Source organism: Notamacropus eugenii, chromosome 4 (assembly GCF_028372415.1).
Source record: "Notamacropus eugenii isolate mMacEug1 chromosome 4, mMacEug1.pri_v2, whole genome shotgun sequence".
NCBI lineage: Eukaryota > Metazoa > Chordata > Mammalia > Diprotodontia > Macropodidae > Notamacropus > Notamacropus eugenii.
In genome coordinates this window covers 40640011-40665742 of record NC_092875.1, presented here as the reverse complement: position 1 = coordinate 40665742, position 25732 = coordinate 40640011, and the positions used below count along the sequence as shown (strand labels likewise).

General features: G+C 41.5%; 1 protein-coding gene across 2 annotated transcripts in view; it reads right to left on the bottom strand.

Annotated features, from left to right (window-relative positions):
* The window catches only part of AACS (acetoacetyl-CoA synthetase), a 76417-nt gene that overhangs the window by 27443 nt on the left and 23242 nt on the right, over positions 1-25732 (bottom strand). For both annotated transcript variants that reach the window (XM_072600714.1, XM_072600713.1), the window contains exons 6-10: positions 17011-17125; positions 12131-12212; positions 7949-8096; positions 4356-4436; positions 1508-1632 (exon numbers count right to left, since the gene is read on the bottom strand). In XM_072600714.1, the coding sequence (XP_072456815.1) occupies positions 1508-1632; positions 4356-4436; positions 7949-8096; positions 12131-12212; positions 17011-17125 (551 nt within the window). The remainder of the gene's footprint in view (positions 1-1507; positions 1633-4355; positions 4437-7948; positions 8097-12130; positions 12213-17010; positions 17126-25732) is intronic.

Genomic DNA, 25732 nt, shown 5'->3' with positions numbered 1-25732 from the left:
AAAACTGTATTTAAATGATGAATGGACAAAAGCTTAAAAGCATTCATTCTTCCTTCTATTTTCTACCATGAATAGTTCAAAATTTAAAGAATAATTACATTTCAGGCTGAGGTTTACTCCCAGTCTCATGAAAGTACCTGCAATCTTTATAAACAAACTGAAAAACAATTCTCAGCCAATAAGAAATGAAACATCATTACTGAAATGTATTAACCAAAATAAAACCCTAAAGAATTTGGGGTAATTTATGTAGCAAAGAAGATCCTCATTAAAAAGGATCTTTTGACATTTCCTAACAAGGATGCCTTGAAAGCGAACAGGAAGGCAAATATGGGACCACTTCATTACTCCTCCACTTTGCTTCCTATAATCCACCTGCACCAAAGAAATGGCCAGTATCTCAGTTTATCCTGGCTTCTGTCCATTCCCTAAAATCCTAACATTCTGCCACTGAATCTAGGAAGGAAGATCAGACCTTCTGAGTGAGGTTACCAGAAGGATACCTGCCATAGTACTGCAGAGAAACAAAGAGGATTTCTGGGGCTGGCTCAAAGAATAGCGTTTCTTTAACAAAAGAACCAAAGAACTGTCAAACTGAATCGAAGCCAATGATTGAAGCAACCCAAGATTCTACTCCTGCTGAGAACCAACTGGTCATTTATGAGGACAAGAGGACTGTATGAGGACAAGAGGACTGTCCTTCCTAACCTCATATCATGTCTTCATGCCCAGGTGCCTAATAAATGATGAATGGATCACCCTCCCCACTTGGCCCAAACTGCCCCACTTTAATCATGCATTACAACCTAATCATCCATTAACTTAGGTGTCAGTCAATCTGTATCTCATCTCGCCACCATGGGCCCTCCCTGTCCTGGTGCCCCAAAACCTTCCACACCCTCTCATCAGCTACAATCCTGGCCGTTTTTTTCCCTAAAATCTTCACAGAGGTTTCACTCAACCCACTAGAGACTCTCTTGTGGTTCTTTAACTTGGTTTGTCCTCCTGTATAAAGAGTATTCCTATTCCCTTTTGTCCTCAATTTGCTACTGTTGAGCTCTAAGGAGGATCCTCTAAAATTCATTAATATCAAGGGTTTGATGAGTAAGTCTGTATTCACTCTGCTCAGATACTTCATGACTTTTCAGACTTCAGTCATCTCCCTCCCACTCCTCTCCCGAGCCTTTCTTCATCTTTCCAGACCAAAGAGGGCTTGGGTCATCACATTAGTCTGTTCTCATGCTGCTATCCCCTGAAATCTTCCACTCCCTTGATCATTTAAGCTGTCCTTCCTTGGAACAGAGCTGCATACAATATTCCAAGGAGAATCCATTCCAATTTTGTACAAGGGCAGAGGAAGAGTATTGTTAGTTTTGTTCCAAATGCCCTTCCCAATGAAACCCTGAATTTATCTGCCTTCAGGCACATATTGAGAACAGCTGTCAATACTTTCCAAATCCTTTTCTTCAATGATAACCAAGAGATGTTTAGCATCTTATTTACCTACCCTAGTCTGTCCACCAAATCCCAGAGCACATTAGCCGTTGGGACCAAGGGAGAACCATCATACAAGACCACGGAAGCTCCTGTTGCAAGCACTGATACCAGCCAATTCCACATCATCCAGCCAATCTGGAAGAGACAAAAGGACCAATGTTTACACCAACAGAAATCTCTCCATTCACTCAGCATCTTACTTAGTTGGATGGCAGCCATCTATGATGGGTTAAGAAGGCCTATTCCCTCCCACAATTAGACATTTTATACATTCAGTGCAGCATAAAAGGATGTGTAGGGCACATGAACAATACCATGGCTAACTCAAAGGAATTTAAAAAGGCAATAGGGCAAGAGTCAAGAAAGGCAGGGAAGAGAAGAGATCAAGAATATGGTTATTCCCCATACATAAGAGATTACCATGGAACACCAGCTCCAAGCACTACAGTTCACTTGGCAGTAATTAAAAAAGTGAAGACCCACCCTTCCCCTCATTTAGTTCCAGGAATCCTCCAAATAAGGAAATGAAATACTGTACTCTCTCTGTAGCATTTAGAAGTCCTCAATTAAGGACAAAATTATAAAGTTTTAACAAGGAAGACCACTGCCTATTAAAGGCTCTCTCCCTAATGTAATCAGATCTGAAAGGGTAAAGGAAAACAAGATTTGGAGAAACTCAAGCTATATGTCCAACCATACTGGTCGTCTAGAGAATTCATTACATGGGTGAGTATGACAAAAATCATAAAACCACAAATCACCAGAGCATTCTACATTGCAGAGACCCTTAATTCCTTCATCTTTGGCATCAACCAACAATGACATAACCCAGTTTTCCAAAGAAGGCCAATTAAAAGCTTCTCATTCAGATTTACAGGAAGAGCAACTGGAAATTGGGTTAGCTTGCAACTCTCATTTAAATGTGGTTATTTTTTTAAAAGACCATGAAATTCATTTTATTAAAAAAAAAACTGAAGCTCTCCCTCCACCACGATAACTACACCAAAAAGAGAGCAGGTGTCTGGGAGCGCTCTCGATTCACAGCCAATGAGACTGTAACAGGTCAAGGAAGAGGTGTGGTCACTGGCCTAGTATGGCCGGTGCCTGGCACATGTCAATGGAGCCACTAATAAAGATAACACTGCGATGCTGCAGACAACCATCATTCCTTACAAGTGTATAGCCCTTTATATTTAAGGCACTTTGGAATCCATTATCTCATTTGCTAAATAGGTTATGATGGAAATAGTCTGCATAAAGATGAAACTATTCCAAACCATAAGAGGCAGCATATCCTCAGTTTTAATTTACCATCTGAACAAATGTCCCAGATCCACAAGCACTTCTATCAGCTGATGAAAGGCCGTATGGTTTTAAGTCATCAGGCTCCAAAAGAGACAGATGAGCTGTCTCCTCCCTTTAGTGGATGGGTACCTTTTAAAATTCAAAACCTCAAGTCCATAAAATGTTGATTTACTGAACTCAGTCTTAAAACTCTTCAGGAAAGAATGCCAAATAAGAAATTTGAATGAATAATGACATCCAATGCTTACTATAATCCTGGTTCCAGGGGCAGATGCCAGATGACAGCTCTCCTCAAAGGTATAGGTACTCCTTGGGCCAACATGTTTGAGCAACACATGCTATCCAAGTATCTCCCCTCTCCTACCTCCCTTACCACTACACAGGCCAGCCCTAGTCTGGGAGAGAATTATCCCTCTCCCCACCCACATTCCACCCCAGGGTAAACCACACAAAGCCTTCAGCCCAAGATTCTGTTTTCTAATAGAGGCAATGGCAGACAGAAGTGAGGGGCATGACCTACATGTATAGGATTTCAAATAAATCATTAGGATTTTGTTACTTCATAATTTATCATCCCTCCCATGCTACAGTAGAAAGGGTACTGCACTAAAGGTCAAGACACTTGTGTCCTAGTTCTGGCTTTACCACTAACTAGCTTCTTGACCTCAAGTATGTCTCTGGGACTCAGTTATACCATTTGTAAACAAGGCAAGTAGACAAAATGTCTTCTAGAGTCTCTTCTAATTCAATTCAAGTATTAAGAGCCTCTGTGTATGGCACTGTAGTAGCTTCTGGGGATACAAAATTGAAACAATTCTCCCACAAATGCCTTATATTCTGCTAGAACCTTTTAGGACTCTACATTTCTAAGACCATTCATATTTTCCATCTGTATTACTTGTCAGGGAAATATGGTTCCTTATGACTACTACCCTGCATCTAAAGTAGTATTCTCTTTTATTTGTCCTTAAACTTACCTCTTTCAGGCTTCAACAAGTGCAGGCCAGGGGTAGTTCTAATGTCTGTCTGGAATTCAGTGAAAAAAACCCACTTGCTCTATACATCCCCCTCCATAAATTAAAAATCTCAATCAAACCCCTTCTCAGTCCTGCTCTTTTCAGAATGGAGAGACCCAACCTTTGCTAGACGTTCCCATGGCAGCCTTTCTATCCTATTAGGTAAATTATCCTTTCTTGGACTCCTACACCACATGGAGGAAGGTCTGTACATATTGAGGTCACAGTGGGCAGCAAGGTCAGGGTGGGATTTGGTCAACTGCAGGAGAAGGCAGCCCAGCAAGAATGACAAATGAGCATGTGCTGGGATTCAGGAGAAGCAGCTTCCTTGTAGATCCAAAATGGTCTTTTTTTTTTAATACTACCTCAGGGATTCTATTAATGTGCACAGTTGTAGAGGAGAGAGAGAGAAGCAAGGGAAAACAGTATACTAAATTACTGAAGCTGTTTCCAAGTCAGAGATGAAGGGGAAAGAAAGTTTTATTTAAATGCACACAATTATTTCTAGTCATCTGGAACAAAAACCAAAGCACTTACTGTGGTATAGTACATAATGATGTCACTGCTGGTTGTGTCTCCATGAAGAATGTGTTCCTTGAGATGCTGGAGTAGGGTACCCTACAGAAACAGGGAATAAAAACCCATTCAATGGAGCTATTTTCTTTTTAAGACATCTTAGTACAAAATGTATTTCAGTAACTCAGGCACATTGTTCAAGAAAAAGAAAAGAATACACATCTTTTTCCACTCCAAGAAACTTGCTTTCTGAGTCCTTGGGAAGTGATGAGTAATTTCATCATCCTGTTACCCCTGATACCTGGGAAACTCTAACAAAGTGGACAGGAAAATGACAAGGGGCTTTAAACGTCTCCATGTTTTCTGGTGCTGGAAAGACTAACGGATCTTGAATGGAACCTACCAACTGTAGGCTGAAAATAAAAATGATAGAGAAGAATCTACAATAAAGATGGACCCCCCCAGAGTAAACAGCATATGCTTTTGGAAACAAATACTGAACGAAACTCTGTGATAATCATGATCCCCTTTCCAACTGAATGGGGCTGGCCTGGATATGGCAATGCCATCAGTGTGACAAGTTGCACAACACTGCCACCTGCTAGTCATCTGTCTACTTAGCAGACTAGAAGTTAGAACTCAGGACTCTTAGCCAAGGGCCTAAAATGAAATGAATGACTTGTGGTCAGCTCACTCTTCTGCTGAATTCTAACTTTCATTTCTATGAAATGTCATGATGGGGGTGGGGGGAGGGGGAGGGAGGAAAGTGGGGAGGATGACAGATGGATCAGACTTCTTATAGACTATGATGGTTTCACTCTTTGAATTTGTAATCCCAACACTCAGCACAGTGTCTGGCATGTAGTAGGCACTTAATAAATGCTTAGTGATAGAGACAAACAGAACAGACGCTAAAGGGCAAAAGGGAGATGCTCTTCTACAAATAACATCCATTCTTTGGCTCAGAGTTTTTTGGTTCTGATAAAGGCAGGAAGAAATAAAAACAGAAAAATGCACACTGAAAGCAAAGACGTACCACCATGGGCCTCAAGACAATTCCCTGTACTGTGAGGCTCAGTCCATCTCCAACGCCCTCAAAGACTTAAGTCTCCCATGCAGCAAAAGGGCCTTATCTTAAGACAGCTTCAGCCCGTGAGGAGGAGGGCCCAGACCCTGACCTGTGGACAGTGCCTACCTGTCTGACAATTGGTCTAACAAGAAAGAACAGGAGTGTTGGCATTTAGGTCATAAAAGCATGATCTCCTTTGACCTTCACAACAGCTTATAAGGCATCTACTACAGGTGTGTTACTGTCCCCTTAACCAATGAAGAAAACAAGGCTCTCGGTGGTTTTCTGCCTGGCTCACGGTAACTGGGCCAGTTTCAAGGGTTCAAGGCCCAACTCTCTGCTGAACCTCAGGAGCTATGCTCCTCCCATCATACCACACTGCCTCTCCTAGAAGAAGCTGAGAGAGCACAGGAAGAAGATTGCTCAGAACAAGAGGCTGGACCTTAGTCAGTCTGGTCTGCAGAAACACAGCTATAAGTCAAAACCTGGCTACCTACAGGGGTTCCTTCTGTCTCCCCTTTATTACTGAAGTCAATGCTTCAGGGTTTACCAATAGGCCTCAGGAACCTCACAGCAATGAAAGTGAAGAGGAAGGAAGAGATAAAAAAACAAGGAGAAAGATTTCTTTACAAAACTTGTTTTTTAAAAAAAACACTGACTAGTGAGCTGTTATCTAACATAATCCCAACACAGGGAATTACTAAGTGGAAAATAAATTATCAAATGTGCAAAAAAGTATACCTACTGACAGTAGGTATTCCCCCTCTCTCTTTTTAACTTCTTATTAAAAACTAACATTCAAGCAACATTTCTGAAGTGGTCAGAGGATGAACCACTTGAGCCTCTCCTGACTGATTAATGCTTCCCGTCAAAGCTATAAGAAGTTAGTCCACAGAAGCAGTTTTCACTAAAACATGATTTGTTTATCCCTCCCTCTGTTCTCCTTCTCCTATTTCCCTGGATTTGAACAGCAAGAAGGTTAAAAAGAAACAGCAAACCCCAAGGATAAGCTGCATTCAAAGACAGCAGATTATCATTTGGGGAAAAGTAGAAATTACAGAAAATTAGCAGAACACAATAGACACTAACTTCTGAAGAAGTTTAACTTTTGTAAAACAAATCTTACTTAAGTGAGTCCTGTAGTACGTCACCCTTAACTTCTCTGTAAATTACAGATTTCTTTATGTCAGCTTTGCTTAAAGGAAGATACACTCTTATGTAAACTCCCAATCTCTCTCCATTACCACAAAATGGAATACATCGAATAAAGAAAACAGGATTTTGTTTCTCCTACTGGCATTGCTTTGTTTTAAACTTAGTATTTCAAATACAAGGCTTTGAGATATTTCTCTCCACATTCAAATGCCTTTCTTGCAGTGAGGTAGGTCTCAGGCAGAGATTCAGATTACATTTCCCACAGGACAGACAAAGCAGATTTCTAAGATCTTTCCAGGTAAGGGAATGCCAAGGAAGACTTCAGTAACTACACTACATCCTACAAACCAGGGGAATGTTCAACTGTTTGGCCAATGGAGTTTACATCTGCTCTGGCTTTTCCATCTAGTTTAAATGGTTACACTTACACTTTAAAAAGGGTCATTTGGTGCCTCCTTTCCTAGAAGTTTGAAAGTTTATACTAAAATGAAAAAACTTCTGATTTTTTTTTGCTCAAAATACGCCAGACTTAGTAATTTTACAATCAAACTGAATCATATATAATATAGTTTTATGTCCTTAAACTAACAAAGTGACTTTAGAACTACAGGCAATGCTAAAGTGTGATCATGTAATTATTTCCATTTGCTCCCAAATTTTCCTCATTTCATATCTGACTTCTAAATTTTGGGGAATGCAGAGGCAACACAGTATAATGGTAAGAGTAAGGAAGGCCTTGGAATCCAGATGATTTCAGCTGGACTCCTACCTCTGACATCTCTCAGCTGGATAACCACAGTCAAGTCCCTGAACTTCAGTGACTCTAGGGTTCCTCATCTGTAAAATAAGGACAAAAATCTCTACCTAATAAACCAAATAAGCTTATGTTTGTAAAACACTTTGTAAAATGTGAAGAACTAAAAGAATATCAGCTAGCATGACAGAGATGAAGGCTGGCAAATGTTTTCTTTCCCTACTTCTTCAGGAAAGCAATGCTTCAAGAGGAAACAATAAGGAATAATCTATTTTCCACTAGGGTAAAAATTGTTTCTGGGCCCCTTAAGTCACTTGTTAGGTCCATGCATATATGCAAGAAAAAAGGAGGAGTTCATAAGAAGTATCAACAGGCAGCATATCCTAACTGGGTTTTAGTAGCAGAATAATTTGCATTTCTAAAAAACCACTTGGATTTCCATCAGAGTTATTTCTCCTGATGCAAATAATGCCCAATACTCATAAAGGTTTCAACACTGGCAGCTGCCAGACTGTTGGAAGCACCCCTTAAACTGTCATGCTCCAGCTCTTCATTCATAAAGTGAGGATTTTCAACACTTTTCTATAATACACAAAGTGTGACCAGTGCCCCTCTGAGCCACGCAGGATGACCTACCCCAGCAGAATGCACCATGCACTTGGGAGCTCCAGTGGTACCCGAGGAAAACATAATAAAGAGGGGGTGGTTGAAAGGCAGCTGCTCAAACTCCAACTGGGGGGCCTGGTCTCCTTTCCCAGATCCAAGGAAGGCATCCAGAAATATGCTGCAGGCAGGTATAGAACACAAAGTTGTTAAAGATCATCCAGGGTTTTCTGAAAGGTGTCACATCACCCTGAGGGTCACCAGAGAAATAGTCCTCGCTCACAATGCAACGGAACCCTATCTTTCCAGAAGAACAAAATAGCACTGGATGCTAGAAAATACACACTTAAACTTCACTAAATCTATTGTAATTAAGAAAAGTTCATTTAGATTAGTAACAGCTTTTCACTTGGGAGCAGTTGAAAATAAATATGGTTATTAGAGCTTTACCAGTCACAAGGTCAACCCACAGGACCAATATTCTTCAGCAAAGTTTATTCTATTTCAGGAGCACAGGTAATTTCCTACAATCCTTCTCTGCCTAAGGTTTTCAAGACTTGCTATAAGCCCAAAAAATCCACCGCCTAGTGGCCACTTCCCTGCTCAAGAGCCTTCCTGCAGTAAGAGGTGATAAGTGAGCTGTTGGGCCTGCCCCTAAAGACCTTCTGGTGCAAAGGAGGGCCTTCCCAGAGCTCCAGTTGGCTAACAAAATGAAGTCCTGAAGCTGGACCTTAGGAGATGTTAGAGAATTTTAGAAATGCTTTAATAAACTCAGCAAATAAAAATCATTTGTAATAACCACATTCATTGTAAATATGCCATGACTGTTAAAGAAGCTCTTCAAATAAGTGCGCTAACTTCCACTCTTAGAGGCTAATCCTCCGTTTTCACTCATTTTCTTATTTGGACAGTGAGGTGTTGCAGTGGATAAAGCAAAGGGAATGGAGTCAGGAAGACCTGAGTCCAAATATAGTCCCCAGACACTTACTAGCTGTGTGACCCTAGGCAAGTCACTTAACCTCTGTTTACCTTCATTTCCTCATCTGCAAGGGGAGAACAATAGCACCTGCTTCTAGCGGTTGCTGTGAGGATCAAATGAGATAATAACTGTGAAGAGTCCAACACAGTGCTGGTGTGCTCACCTAGTGAGCACTATACAATTCTTATCTTTATTATTATTTGCAAACTCTTCCTTCCCCAAAAGACAGGGCAAAGACAGCCTAGGAGGTCCAAACTACTGCATGTGCCACGGTTAGGAGAGTTTAAGAGAACTATCTAGAGTGCTGAGTTTAGGGACTTGCCCAGGGGTCATGCCAGCCAGTATGTGTCAGAAACAGGATCCAAACCCCAGTTTCCACGGCTCCAACACCAGCTCTATCCACTAGGCCACACTGCCCTTGAGTGGCTGTGTCATGGAGAGGGGTTCAAATGAATTTGCCTTTACTGTATTATAAGATGTATGCCACTTGTCTGCAAGGTCAAGGATCACTCAATGACTTTGGCCTACAAATACTTTCTGCAGCTATGTGCCTTACACACAGTAAGAAGCAAATGCTGTAGGCTGCTCCCCAAGAATGAAAGGCCGGGAGAGAAAACCTCCTGGAGGTTTGTAGGCATCCATCTCAAAGGCCTCCTCCCTCAGTTATGACAGACCATGAGTTGTACAGTCACAGAAAGGCCCACTGAAGCACCTTTTTTCCATCTTGAAATTAGCAGAAATACAGGTTAGGGAATCAAACTGGAAGAAAGTATAAAGATAAATGATCTTATCCAATTCTCTCATTTTCCATGTAAGTAAGATGAGGCTCAGACTGGTGAAGTGAATTCCTCTAGACCACATAGTTATCAGGTGAGAGAGCTAAGACTCTCCAACACCCAAAGAGCCCACTCAAAAGTCTAACTCCCCAACCCTCACTCTCTGTTCATACAAAAGGCAACTGTTCTGCTTGGCAAATGTCACTGGAAAGAAAACAGGAAAGTTCAGCCTAAAGACACTTGCTAAGGATGACAATGCTGGATGGAAGCAGAGCACTGTATGCATCAGCCAACAACAGGGAGACTTTCTCCAGCATTTCCTCTGTGCAAGGCACTGGGTAAGGGCGGTATTGTACTTTCTGATACTGGAGGGCATCCTTAAGGACACTGGAGCCTGACCTTGGGGAGCTCTGAGGGTCTAGAAAGGACATTGAAAAGAAGGTATCTCTATAGTAAATAAACATCCAGCACTACTTACAAGTATCAATAACATTACTCACTACTGACTTTTACAGCCAACAAAAGGCTTGTTTGTGCCTTCATTCCTATAAGAATTCCATTTATGTAAAACACTTAATCCAATAGTTACCTGACAAAAAGAAAGCCTTTTCTCTCAAATAAGCGATAAATCAAACCAAATTGCTACCACTTTGGTTGCTTTGCTAAAACTAGAAAGCTCAGAGGATGTTTTCGCCCCACTGCAGTTGGTGTATCTGTGTATAGATGTGCTTTTAGTTTATCTGGGGCATCCAGAAATCCAAAGATGAATAGTACTGGCAAGTGAATTGCAAGGGTTTAATGAAGGAAGCTTCCTGTATTTTACAAAGCTAAATGAAGTGGATAATACTGCCTATCCAATGTTCTCCATTATTGATAAACACATTCTGAATGCAAGAGATGCCCAACTTTGGATCAGACATTTCAAAAACTGTCCATTCAGACAGCTTTCTACAAGACAGAATCATAACACCAATTCTAATTGCCTGCATAGAGGTACTAAAAATAGAATGTCAGAGTTATGGAAGAACCTGTGGAAGAACCAGAAAGATGATTTCCAACTCTGACACGCTAACTTCCTGTCCCTCACACCCAATTCACAGATGAGTAAGCTGAGACTCAAAGAGACAAAATAACTTGGTGACAGTTACAACGAGTTTGTGGCAGAGCCAAGACTAGAACACTGAGATCCTCACATCCTGTCCAGTAAGGATACCCACACTGAGTGTGCTTCAGTCTAGCAATTAAAAAAGCAAGGAAAAAGTCTCAGTGGAACCATCAAGCTGACTCCCGTTTTCAGTTAAGTTCACCTGCTTATAACTACAGACTCTCCACTACAGATGAACTTCAAGTTTCAACTCTGTGGCATGGCCCAGTATAATGTGGCCTCTGGTGACCCTCCCTACATCTGTTGCTACAGGACTCAATCAGCACCTTCAGGCTGACCAATCAATGCACTGGTCCCTTGGTCTGCCCACCCTCCTCCCTTCTACTCCAAGACATCTTCCTTTGTCTGCTCTATACAAACCCTTGCTAGAACTCAGAGCACATCTAGGCACAGTCCTCCTCCTCCATGAAGCCTTCCTGGACCACTGCACCATCCCCCACCTCTGAAGTGACAGAAGCAGTATTACTTCTGGGGCCCTTGTTATATCTTACCCAGGATGATTCCATAGTTATTCAAGACAGGTCACAGTGCAACGGAAAGAGTACTGGATTTAAGGTCAGAGAACCTAGGTTCCCATCCCAGCTCTGTCACTTATCAGCCATGTAAGATGGCTAAGTCCCTCCCTTCTCTGGACCTCAGCATAAGAGGGCCCCAGAGAGATGATCTCTCCTGTGTGGCCACTCCTCCATTACTCTCTGGGCCCACTCTTGACCCTATGGACTTCATGCTCCAATCATTCCCCTGCAGCCTTGTGGCCCCTTCCTCTATCCAGTCACACCTACAGAAACTCCCTCTGAAGGAAAGGCCCAGGTCAGCCACGTTTCCTCCTTCTCTCCTCTCCAGACTTCTCTGTACACAGTCTCCCACTTTCCATACCTGCAGTACCCCCATCCCCGTTAGAATGGAAGCTCCTGGAGGTTTTTGCTTGTATTTGTATTTCCAGGACTCGGCAGTGTCTAGCCCAAAATTAGCTCTTAATAAATGTCTGATGACTTGATTTTTTATCCTAAGGATACAGCCTGAGGAAACCTATAAAGCCCTTCTCAGAATAGTTTTAAATAGGATTTAATTCATAACTGAAAGAACCAATAAATTTCAGTTAGAAGTTAGTAAAAATAAAGATGCAAGGTCAGGGGCTCACTGAATCTCTCTACACAAGGATCCTAGCTAAGAAGCCCAGTCCAAAGAGCTTCTTATAGACCAACACAGGCTTTCTCATAGATGGCTATTTTTCTGATGGGAGCAAATACAGATTCCACCGTACCAGGGCAGGTCAAAGCATTAAATCAGCATACCTATGAGGAATCTTCAAAATGTCGATCTTCTCACTGGAGCCCACATATGGAATCACCACCACTTTTTTCAAGTCAGGAAGCCCTAAGAAAGGTGGGAAAAACAGAATAGTATGTCTCTGGTTTCAAAAGAAGAAGGCCTCTGTTGAACATGGAAGGAGCTCTGAAATTGCCAAGAAAGCCAGAGTTTGAATCTGGTGAAGAGAAACTGGGAAGAACAAAATGACAACATGAAGGAGGAGAAAGCTAAGAGGAGGCCCTAAGGAGGAAGAAGAGAAACCAAAGAAACAAAAGAAAAAAGAGGAAATGTCAAGTGGCAAAACAGGTTAGAGGTTACTGAGATAAGGAAAAGGTGTTGGATTTAGGGGTCCTGTCATTAAATGACGCTGAAGAGGCTCTCTCACAATCATGTTAACAAGGTGCTGATGAGGCAAGTGCCTAAGCAGTTTGAAAAACATATCAAAAACCCATGAAAAATATACATTGAGGCTCTTTCTAAAGATGAGAAATCAACTGCTTGTCCTCCAAGGAGCAGTAAAGTAGAGTCACAGGTGCTAGCAGAGAAGATATGGGGTCTGAGGAAGAAGGAAGAACAATGGAAGCTCCCTGCTGAGGAGCCCTGAGGCACATGCTTACTGACTTCATAACGACAGAAATACAAGGTCTTCCTGTTGGGCATTGCATCCAAAATGCAATCGAAAATCCTACAAGATTTACCAAAACATGTGGCACTTTCCTACTTCTGAAAAGTCAAATAGGAGGTACAGACGATACCTACTGCCAAAAGGAAAACAGTGCTGGGAATTATAAAATCTGGGGCAAGACCCTGACCCCCTTAGGGGCATACACATTTTCCTCACTGCTGTCCATACAAGGCAAGGGATGTAGAAGCAAAAATCAGATATGGCCGATGAAGAGCTGGCTAAGAAGATGCCTAAGGATACAGCTTAAAATACAGGAATGACAGAACCCTTTCCAGGAATCGTAGTAGTACACGGGACAAGGACAATGCAGAAGAACCTAAGGGACTTTAGAATGAAAAGAAAAAAGGGCACATGTACCTGCCAAGTTCAACACCGCAGAGTACAAAAGAACAGGAGGAGAGACATTCACAAGACCACAAGAGACAAGTTTAAGAAAGGCATCCGGCACTCACAAACCTCTACACCCAAACATACACCAAAGCCAAAACAGTGAAGCCCGGCCCGAATGCCAGGGCAAATCCAACCTCCCAAGTCTCACCAAGATTAAAGACAACACCATGATGTGAATGTGACTCTGTCTAAGGTGCAGCTCATTCCAGAGAAGCAGGGCAGGTAAAAGGCAGACCAAGAGAGTACTTCAAGGGAAGGAGATCTGCTCAAGTGAGGGGGTTCAGGAAACCCTGGATGGACACTAGAGGAGATGACTAAGGTGAAGCTAAAGGCAGAGACAAAGAAGAGGGGAGTGATAATCAGGGTATAATATACAGACAGACTACCTGGACTTAAGGAGGAAACACATGTGCTGTAGATACAGATCCTAAGCCTAGCACCTAAACATGATGGGAATTTAAATTATCTGGGTATCTCTTAAAGCTCTAGCTCTGCCAAAAGCAAAATAGCTAATAATCAATTGATTTGTCTTACAGGTAATTTCCTTCTTATAAAAAAGAACCAAAAAGAGAAATCATGTTTTGGATCTGATTCTCCTCTAATAGAAGAATTACTTCTGGTGGAAATGGCTGGAACCTCTAGGTTCCAAGGGGGAGAAGTCTATTTTCTCCTACAATTTGTGCCAGCAAAATAAAAAAAAAAAAGTCAAGCATAGTGTAACATATTCCCTAGATTCTGGGAGAAGAGACTGCAAAGGGTTCTAAGACTGACAGGATTCCAACAACTAAAATTATACCATAAAAGCCAGTCCAAGAAGGATGGGAAGACTGGAAGAGCCAAAAGATGAAATTCTGAAGACCCAAAGAGAAAGAACCCTGATATGAAGGAAAAAGGGGAGTTGCCTTAAGTAACAGGAAAGTAACCCACCAACTTAGATTTTTAAAAGAAGATGTAAACCAAAACAAGTATCAGAAGATGAATACAAAAGCATAGCAGAGTTCTGTAAGAATGCTGCCAGAGAAGAAAAGCTAACATTGGTGAGAAAAGGTAAGAAAAGGGGTTTTAAAGCTATACGGAATATTGCATGATGACCAACTGTGAATGACTTAGCTTTTCTCAACAATACAATGATCCAAGACAATTCCAAAAGAGTTATGATGAAAAATGCTATCCACCTCCAGAGAAAGAACTGACGGAGTCTAAATATAGGCTGAAGCACACTTTTTTTACTTGAATTTTCTTGGGGTTTTTTTGGTCTGAGTTTTCTTTTGCAACATGGCTATTGTGGAAATATGCTTTGCACGACCTCATATGTATGATCTATATCAAATTGCTTGTCTTCTCAAGAAGGGGGGAGGAGGGAGAGAATTTAGAACTCACATTTTTAAAAAATGTTAAAAATTGTTATTACATGTAATTGGAAAAATAAAATAAAATATAAACATTTTAAAAAGAAATAAGCAAAGCTACATTGGAGAAAAGAAGTGGATCAAAGAAGGGATAAGGACCACAGTTTGAGATGGATAAGACAATGTTAACTGACTAAAGAAAGCAGAACTGCTAAATTCAGTCTGCTTTTTCCCCAACCAGAAAAATGAACCTCTGGACCTGAACAGAGTAAATAAAAATGGCTAATAAAAGAGCTGATAACCAAAATAAGTAAGGAAATAAGTAAGGCTTACCCAGCTATCACTGATGAATTTAAGATGAATTCCATCCTCAAATAATGAAAACACTGGCATGTGTGACAGCTGAATCACTAACGGCAATGTATGAAAAATCATGGAGAATAAGAAAGGATTCACAGGAACGGAAAAGGGCAAAGCTGTACAAATTTTTTACAAGAAAAGAGAATGGAAACTACAAACTATAGGCCAGACTTCAATTTCTGGAAAAATTCCAGAAAGTACCGTAAGAGATGGTTAGCAAGCAACTGCAAAGGTAAGTTGTCACTAAGTGCCAGGCTGACTTCACGAAGAACAAGTCGTAGCACTCACCCTTTCCAACAAGGTTACTAAGCCCCGAGATCAGGAGAACGCTGTCTGTATAGTTTACAGACACTTCAGCAAAGCACTTGCAGTCTCTCCTGCTTTTCTGTGGTTAAAGCCAGAGATACACGGACTAGACAAGAAAAGATGGGCTCAGAACCAGCTAGGTGACCAGACCAATGAGTCATCATGAAGGATTCTGGGTCAGCTTGGAAGGCAGTTTCCAAGCATCCCATGGACCTTGCTCAGTCTTGAGCTGTTTAACATTTGTGCCAACAACTTGGATAAAGGTGTCTGGCATCCTTGCTGAATATACAGCTGACCTTAAGCTGACAGGGATATAAGAGAGAGATGGCCATGTCAGGATTAATCACAGGCTATCCATTCACTGGGATGGATCGAGTGAGAAGGCATGTAACAGAGGAGAAGCTTAGGGTCTTACACTTGGGTTCAACAAAGGGATTTAATAAATATCCCATGAAGAGAGTAGGTTAGACAGGAATTTAGTCTGGAAAAAATCTGAAGTCTCTGGGGAACTACAAACTTCCAAGTGAATTGTATAACAGGGAAGCCAAAAAACCATAATAATAATAGTAGTCGTAGTAGTAGTAGTAGTAGTAGTAGTAGTAGTAGTAATAGTAGTAGTAGTAGTGGTGGTAGTAGTAGTGGTGGTAGTGGTAGTGGTAGTGGTAGTAGTAGTACCGGTAGTAATAGTAGCAGTAGTAGTAGTAGTAGCAGTAGTAGCAGTAGTAGTAGTAGTAGTAGTAGTAGTAGTAGTGGCAGTAGTAGTGGTAGTAGTGGTAGTAGTAGTGGTAGTAGTGGTAGTAGTAGTGGTAGTAGTAGTTAGCATTGACATAAGTGCTTTAAGGTTTGCAAAACGCTTTACATGTTATTTCTTTTGAGCCTCAAAACCCTGGAAAGTAGATGTTATTATTATCCTCATTCTGCAAAAGGGAGAACTAAGGCAGAAACAGGCTGAATGACTTAGCAAGAGTCTGAGGTAGAATCAGAACTCGTCTTCCTGACTCCAAGTCCTGTGCTCTATCTATGTACTCTGCAACTTCTTGAGTTTTATTAAGAGGCAAACTTGCAGGAATAAGGAGGTGACAGTCCCACTGTACTCTGCCTTTGTCAGATCACATTTGATGCATCTATATAGTTCAGACCTCTAGCTTTTAGGAAGAAATGATAAGCATCCAGACGAAGGCAATCAGGATGGTGAAGGGACTCAAGTTCATGGTACATGAGGACAAGCTGAAAGAAATGGAGATGTTTAGCCTGGAGAAGAGAGATGTAGAGGGGTCCTGGCATCTATCTTCAAATACTCAAGGGCTATCATGTGGAAGATGGATTAAACTTGTTTGATACCAACAGGGAAAATGAGAAGCAACAAGTGAAAGCTACAACGAGACAAACTGTGTTTGATGTAAGGAAAAACTTCCTAACAACCAGAAGCATCTAAAAAGCAGACCAAGCTACCCCAGGAGTAGCAGATTCCCTCTCATGGGAAATCTTCAAGCGAAAGCTGGATAGCTCCTTGTCAGATAGGTTTTAGAATGGATTCTTTTGGAAGTGTAACATGTACTCCATGGCCTCTTCCACTTTGAAATTCTATGGTTTCTGTGACAACAGAGAAGACACTACGCTGCCATTTAAAAAAACATAACACAATTTAAAACCTCCATCATACACCATCCCATGTCTTCAATGACTTGAGAAGTGAGAGGAAACCCCCCAATCCCATTCAAACTGGTCCTGAAATACTTCTATCAACTAGTTCACAGCCAAGAAAACCAGATACCTTTAACAACCCGGTGTAGCTTTTCCATGTGGTTGTGTTCTTTGCCATTGTATACAACAGCTTCTACAGAGAAGATAAGTTTCGGCTGAATCTGGGAAAATCTGTCCAGTACTCCCTGAGATAGAAAAGAAAAAAAAACACCATTAATCATTCAAAAGGGGAAAATCCATAGTCATTAGTTTTATGATTTTAGAAGGAGGAGAATTAGGTCTGTTACAATCAGTATTCCTGTATATCCACAGAATACAAAAAAAAAATGGATAAGATGACTAAAGCCAAGAACAAGACTTCACCAAAAATAAGTAAATAAAAATCTGAGGATCTTATAGAAAGAATCAAAGCACTATTTAGATTTGAAGATGAAAAACACAGAAACCACTAAATTAATAAGAAGTAAATGCTAAGGAGTAACATAAAGCAGTAATTATGAAAACTGGTTGCAAGATAGATTGGCATAGCACACAAAGTACTGGCCTCAGAGTCAGGAAGCCCTGGATTCAAGTCCTGCCTGGGTGACACCAGAGCAAGGCAGGCCAACGAATCTCTCAATGCTCCAAACAACTCTCTGAAATCAGAAAGTTGCAGATCTGCATCGGGTAAAAAGTTTCTCACCCAGAAGTTTCCTGCACTAATGAAATCACAGACTGGTACAAAAGAATAAGGGCAAAGGAGGAACCAACAAAGGAGAGAAAAATGGGGGGAAATATCTTTAAATAGATCAGTGAAACACAACAGTGAAAACAAAACCCCCAAATCAAATATAACACAAAGAAGAGACCTATGTGTGAAAAACTCAAGATTATAAAAACACTGAGGAATGGAGACGTTACTGAGAAAAGCTTCTGGGAGACCAGGGAACAACCAACACAACCAAGAGTGGGGTTCAAAGTCTAACTCCCATGCCATGGATGACAATAATCCTAATGGGACAGTAATAGAAAAAACTTTAAATGGAAAAACATGAATGTTATGCCTCAATTCTAGAGAGAAGAAAAAATGTTATCAAGTAGAAGAAAATTATTCAAGACAAAATTGATGGTTTTAATATGATAAAACTTCTGTACAACAAAAACACTGCCTCCAAAACAAAAAGAAACAGATGAGGAAAAGCAACTTATTCAGTCGTTTCAGCCATGTCCAACTCTTCGTGACCTCATTTGAGGTTTGCTTGGTGAAAATACTGAAGTTTCTTTCTCCAACTCACTTTACAGATGAGGAAACTGAGGCAAACAGGGTTAAGTGACTGCCCAGGGTAACCCAGCTAGTAAGTGTCTGAGGCCAGATTCAAACTCAAGAAGATGAGTCTTGTTGAATCCAGGCCCGGGACTTTTTCCACTCTGGTACCTAGCTGTACAATAGAAGTGGGAAATAGCATTAAGACTTGGGAAATAACTTGTATTTGCACTGATTTATTATACTCTTATCCTATAAATATTCATGTATATACTGGTTGTTCTCCCATGAGAATGTAAGCTTTGTCAGTAGGGATTGTTTCATTCTTTGTATTTCTATCTCCAGAGCCTGGTACAATGCCTGGCACACAGCAGGACTTAATATTTAATTTATTCAAGACATGACTCAGTCACCACTATCTATATAAAACCTTTACTGATTCCTCAATTCTTAGTATACCCACCCTCTCTAACTACCTTGTGTTTCCCTGCTTCATTTATTTGCATTTATTCAATATAATATATGTATACACATACATACATACAGATACATTATATGTTAGACTATAGAGATTATTTCATGCCTACCTCAACAACTCAATTTCCCCTTGTCTCTCCCTGGCTCTATTCCCTTTAAACAAACACTCAGATGGACTGCCCCTTTGAGTTCCACTGCGACATTCAAAGTCTAGAATTTCATATGTATACAAACACACACACATATATACGAGCACACATATATCCCTCACCCCCGAACCATTGGTCTTCCATCTGACCATGTGTGCCAAAGGAAGGTGACCCTCAGACAGGAAGCACACAGTCCATCACTGGACTTCTCCATGAAGTTTCTGCTGCTTGGCTGGATCTGCCAGAGCCCATCCTCCAATGGCACAGCCTTCAAGAACCCAGAGTCCCTTTCACACCATAAGAGGCACTAAGCTGCTTAGCTCTTCATTAGACTTCTGGTATTGTTGTCAACTCTTTGTATCTGCAGCACTCAGCAGTATCTGGCACACAGTAGGCACTTAATAAAGGCCTAATAACTTGACTAGACAGCAAGGACCATTTCATTTTTGTCTTTGTACACCCAGCACATGATCTATTTATTGAACCTAAACTGAAGGACGATATTTTCAATAGGGCTAAGATAAGAGATCAATAAATGCTTTGCAACTCAGAGGCAGCCCCGCTAGCTCTGAGCCATGAAGAATGAGAAGGATTAACTATGGTGGCCTGATCTTCACCATATACAATAAGCTCCTGTAGGGCAGCCGCCATACCTCCCATTTGGTGGTGTCCCCCAGAACGCTTAGCAAAACAGACCTGAGTACACAGGGCATATCCAATAAAAGACAGACGGACCATCTGTGGGTGGCTGCTCCCTGAGTTCATTTACATGAAGATGGAAGCCCTTTGTCTGCTAGAGTTGAATCAGTATACTACTAAGTAAAGGGTCTTCTTAGATCAGACTCTAACGTTCGTATACCATGTGCTACAGTACAAGATGAAATATGGTTTCCAGAGATGGTCTTTCTGTGATTTAATAGCAAAGATTTCTGTGTTTTAATAAATTTCTGCAAAATGCATTCTTACTTTTATTCAAACAGGGCATTTAACAGCAAGAAACAAAAAAAATTATTAAAAGTGTGCTGGGAGAAGAAAGTTTTCATCACCTCAGTTCAGTTACTTAAGCTTTAAGCTCTGTAACATGCCCATGAGTCAGAAAGTTCACTTCCATAATGCATACAAAAGCAGACATGTTTCCAGTTCTCCCTTGCCTATGATCTCCCGAATACAATGACTGCGTCTTCACTGAGCTCTGCTGCGTTCCACATGCTGAGCAGATAGAATAATTTTCCTGAACTGCTAAAAGAATAAGAAAGCAGACTACTAGAACATCAGCAGCAGATACAACCTTTTGGAGCAGAACAAGAAGGAATCTCAACTAGATTTTTTCTTCAATGGCTAGAATTATATTCAAACTGCTGCTTCCCTCACAATATACCAATATGCCTCAGACCTGTGTGCCTTGAAAATACAGGAGGCCTAACAAATGTTTCTTAAACTGAACTGAACCAGCACTGATGGTCCTGGTTCAACCATCCCTCGCTCCTGAGAAGCACAGCAGAGTCTCTGACCTGAAAACAGTGCCTAAATTCAAACAGTGCTAAGTCATGGTGTGTGGTCATGTCACAAAAAGATATTCTTTCAATATCAGGGGCCTACACACACACCTGGCATGGTGGCATACACTATCCATGATCCTGTAAGTGAGAGGACTGCAGCACCAATGAAGACTGTCACTCCACTACACTGAGCTTAAGAACGGCCTTCTAGAGTTGCTGTGGTTAAAAATGTGTCAACTTACAGCCAACCTGGAGATGAGACTCTCCACACCCAGGAAGGCTGGGCCTCATATGACAGCAACACTTCAGCATATGCCCACCCCTACTTGAAACCTGACCAGGACCCGCCACAAGCCCAGCCTCCAAACCCAGGGCCCCTCCACAGCACAAGGGTCCGACAGTAGGACTTAAGTGGAATTCATACCAACACTTATTTTTAAATGCTTTAGGAGAATACAGACATAGAAATGTGCATTTTTTCCTCAATTACCTCACATGCAGAAGTTTGCCATCAAATATTTGGAACAGGAATAAGAAGTTTCCAAGCACAAATAGCCAGGAAAAAAGCCAAGAAGGAATCCTAGCCATCAGGCGGCTCCTCCCTTCTTCCAGCCCTGCCCTCCCCGCTTCCCTCCTCCCCTTGCTCCTAAGTCAGTATTTCTACATCTAGTCCTTACTTCCTCTCTCCTCTCCATCTCTGTCGCTCACAGTTCTCAGACTTTGTGCCATCGGGGGCTGACTTGATAGGGGGTGTCCCGATCAACCGTCTTATCTAAGGAACTGTGCCCCACCTCCCTGCTTCCATCTTGGCTCTACTCCATCATGAACCATAATCAGGGAAGGCAGATCAAAATATTTTAGTAACTAAACAACTCAAGGCATTCCCATTACTTCTTCCAGCCTTATTTTGTATCCCATGTTTGTCACACAGATGACTTCTCCCACAATTCTACAGACATTTATTTAAGGGCTCCTATGTGCCAGCTATTGTGCCAAGTGCTCCTATACAAAAACAAAATTAAAACAGTCCCTGCCTTCCAAGAGCCTCGATTCTTCTACCTAGGGAAGACAAGACATGCCCAGAGAAGTCAATATCAAATAAACGCCAAGCAGTTTGCACCAGGCAATTCAAACAACAGGAGAGTAGGAGGAAAGCCCTTCAATGACTTCTCCATTCCCCACTCTATACCCCTCACTTCCCAAAGTACATCAGGCCTATCAGGAAGGAAGAACTACCAATGCTTCCCCTCCTCCCCCAAGACACATCTGCAATGTATCTTGCTCCCACCCAAGGGGAAGCAGTCTTTTATTTACTGGGATCTCTGAAAAGCTGGGAGGGAGCTTTGGAATGATAGCCCTGACAGTTCCAGAGTAATTCTGGTCTCCCTACAGAAGAAATAGAAGGAGAAAGGAAATAATCATTCTACAACCCTCATTACCCACAAGCGGAGAGGGCCCTTAATGTGCCTTGTTCTCCCTACCTAAAGGCACTTCTCTGTGGGACCAAGTGAATGACTTCTCCTCCCTATTTCTTGGAAAAATTCAGCAGATTTATGAGCTAAGAATAAGAATTTTAGGGAAACAGTAATAATGTCAAAATCTGTTTTGAATTCCCAACTGCCTAGGCTTTGACTAGACGAGGGTCAAGAAGAAAGAGTCATCTATGGTAAAACTTGACTGAGAAAGATGTAAAAATAAAGAGTTAACAGAGCTAGACAGTAAAAGTAATGGTCTCTCAGCAAGGCCAGACACTGGCCCGTACAAGCAAAATGAAAGCTCTTTCCCCAGACCAAAAATCAAATCACCTTGGGAAGAAGGTGTTCATCACTGACATTTTCTGACTAATGAGAAAATTCTGATGTGACAGATTGGCCGTTGCAAACTCCACAATGTCTCCATGAGGTTGCCCATGCCCTCTGCACGCAGTAAGCGGTGCTGCCATCTAGCGTACTCAAGAGAACAGCACACCCCAAAAACCTCCTTTAAAAGAGAGGCTGCAGTCAAGTAGGAGCAGCCCCCAATCTAGCAGATCTGAGAACCATGAGTAAAAGGAATGGAGATGAAAGAAGTAAGGACTAGACATAAAAGCAATGATCTCTACCTGCTTACTGTCTCCAGACACAGCAGAGACTTTTTTAAAAGGCTCTCCTTCAGGGGTGGAGCCAAGACAGCAGAGTAAAAGCAAGGATTCACCTGAGTTTCCCCCCAAATCCCTTGAAATACCTTTCAACAAATGACTCTAAACAAATTCTAGAGCAGTAGAACCTACAAAAAAGACAAAAGTGAAACAAATTTGGAGAAAAGGTCTGCTATGCCAGGGAGCGCAGACCAGTGCAGACCATGCCAACGCAGCAAGCTCAGTGCAGGCCTTGGGGTGAGTGAATCAGTCGCAGCAGTGGCAGTTTCCAGTTCTCTCAGCCACAGACAACTCAAAAGGTCAGCAGGAAAGGTTTGTCACACCTCGGGGAGAGTGGATCACAGCCCAGTGCCAGCACAGCCACAGCCCAGAAAACCACTGAATCAGAAGCAGAAGCAGTAGCAGCTACTTCCAGAGCTTTCAGCCCAGAGATTTGGTAAGGGAGTCGAACAACTGGTCAGAAGGGGATTACAGAGATCTGTTTGGTAGCACTGAGGTAGGACTCAGAATTCAGTCACAGTCCTGGGTGGCAGTCCCAGGGCGAGGAGGAGCACTAGTATAGCAGAGCTTGCCACCACAGTGGAGAGAAGACCTTCCTTACAGTTCCAGGACAGAAAAGAGTGCTTGTGGTCACTCACAGACCGGAGCACAGGCCAGGAGGGGAGTAAACACCTCTTAGAAAACCTGAAAACTTACAGGCCTCTGGAAGTATCTCTGAAAACAGCTGTGCATGAGCCCTGAAGCTTGGGACAGTACACCCTCCACACTGGAACACAGAGCCTTACTTTAATGAAGAGTTAAAAGTCAAGTAATAGACTGGGAAAATGAGCAAACAACAGAAAAAGACTCTGACTATAGCAAGTTACTATGGTGACAGGGTAGATCAAAACACACTCAGAAGAAGACAACAAAGTCAAAGCTCCTGCATCCCAAGCCTCCAAGAAAAATATGAACTGCTCTCAGGCCATGAAAAAGCTCAAAAACGATTCTGAAAATCAAGTAAGAGAGGTAGAGAAAAAGATTGGGAAAAGAAATCATAGTGATGCAAGAAAATCATGAAAAACGAGTCAACAATTTACTAAAGAAAACACAAAAAAAAATATTAAAGAAAATAACACCTTAAAAAACAGACTAAGCCAAACGGTAAAAGAGGCCCAAAAAGCCAATGAGAAGAACAATGCCTTAAAAAGCAGAATTGGCCAAATGGAAAAAGAGGTCTAAAAGCTCAATGAAGAAAATAACTCCTTAAAATTAGAATGGAGCAAATGGAAGCTAATGACTTTATGAGAAATCAAGAAAGAATAAAACAAAACCAAAAAAATAAAAAAATAGAATACAATGTAAAATATCTCACTGGAAAAACAAGTGATCTGGAAAATAGATCCAGGAGATATAATTTAAAAATTTTTGGACTACCTGAAAGCCATAATCAAAAAAAATTGATATCATCTTTCAAGAGATTATCAAGGAAAACTGCCATGAGATTCTAGAACCAGAAGGATTGAAACAGGCATTGAAAGAATCCACTGATCACCTCCTGAAAGAGATCCCTAAATGAAAACTCCCAGGAATATTATAGCCAAATCCCAGAGCTCCCATGTCAAGGAGAAAATACCGCAAGCAGCCAAAAAGAAACAATTCAAGTATGGTGGAGCCACAGTCGGGATAACACCAGATTAAGAAGCTTCTATATTAAAGAATCGGAGGGCTTGGAACAGAATATTCTGGAGGGCAAAGGAGCTAGGATTACAATCAAGAATCACCTACCCAGAAAAACTGAGTATAATCCTTCAGAGGAAAAACTGGACATTCAATAAGAGAGAGGACTTTCAGGCAGTCCTGATGAAAGGATCAGAGCAAGGAATGCTTCCATTATGTCCTGATGATCTTAGGAGAAGGGAACAAAAGACAGACATAAAAGGAATGCACTGATTAGGGGAGCAGGGAGGCAGGAGGGGAGACTGGTAGAGAGGAGGGGCAGGGAAATTCTTCTTACATAGGCTGCACAAGCAGACAGCTACACAGACAAGGAGGTTGAGAGGGGACAATTGATATGTGAAACTCATGCTCCTCTGAATTTGAAAGTTGGGAAGAACAAACCACTGGTACAGAAATGCATTGTACCCAACAGGGAAATAGGAAGGAAAGAGGAGAAAGGGAAAGTAGAGGGAAGACAGATTATGTGAAGGGGCTGGTCCTCTACAAAAGAAACCCTAACTAAGGATGGACAAAAATATTTATAGCTCTTTTGAGGTGGCAAAGAATGAGAATTTAAGGGGATGCCCATAAATTAGGGAATGGCTGGATAAGTTATGGTATATCGATGCAGTGGAATTCTACTGTTCTATAACAAAAGATGAAGGGAACGGTTTCAAAGAAACCTGAGAAAATTTGTATGAACAATATAGAATGAAGTAAACCAAGAGAACAATGTATATCATGACAACAATATGGTAAAGACAGAAAACTCTAAAAGAATTAGGACTCTAGCATAATGATCAACCATAACTCCAAGAGGGCTAATTATAAAACCTGTTAGAGTGCACACAGGCAGTGGTAACAGCAGCAGCTCTAGGAGTGCAGCATCAGCTTTGGGAGCTCTCAGCCCAGAGATGAGAAGGGGGTGAGACAACTGGTCAAAAAAAGAATACAGGAGATTCTCTGCTGGCACTGCTTGGCAACTCCAGTGCTCATACACAGTGACGCATTATGTTTCCAGGGCAGAAGGAGCACTAGGAGTTGGTCATAAAGGATCAGGAGCCCCGGTTGCAGTTCTAAGGCAAAGAGAACCCTAGCATTTACGGCTACAAAGACCGTGGGTCCTTCCTGGGTAACAAGACCAGAGTGCAGACCAGAAGAGCAGTGACCACACCTTTCTTAGGATCATACCACCCTGGAAACACCAAAAAGTAGCTATAAAAACAGCAAGAAAAAACCTGATGCTTAGAAGAGTGCCTCCCCACCCCAGGTGAACAGAGCCCAAATTTAATATAAAGTTCAAAGTCAAGAAATAGGTTGGAAAAATGAGCAAAAAAACAAAAAAAGAATCTGAACATAAAAAGGTACTAAGGTGGCAGGAAAGACCAAGACATAAAGAACAACAATGTGAAAACCGCTACAAAGTCTCAAAGAAAGATGCTAACTGGACCCAAACCCATAAAAGAATTCCTGAAAAAGTTAAAGAAAGAGATGAGTAGTAGAGGAAAAATTGGGGAAAGAAATGAGAGTAATGCAAAAAAATTTTTTAAAGAGTATTAACAGTTTGGTAAAAGAGGCAAAAAAAAAAT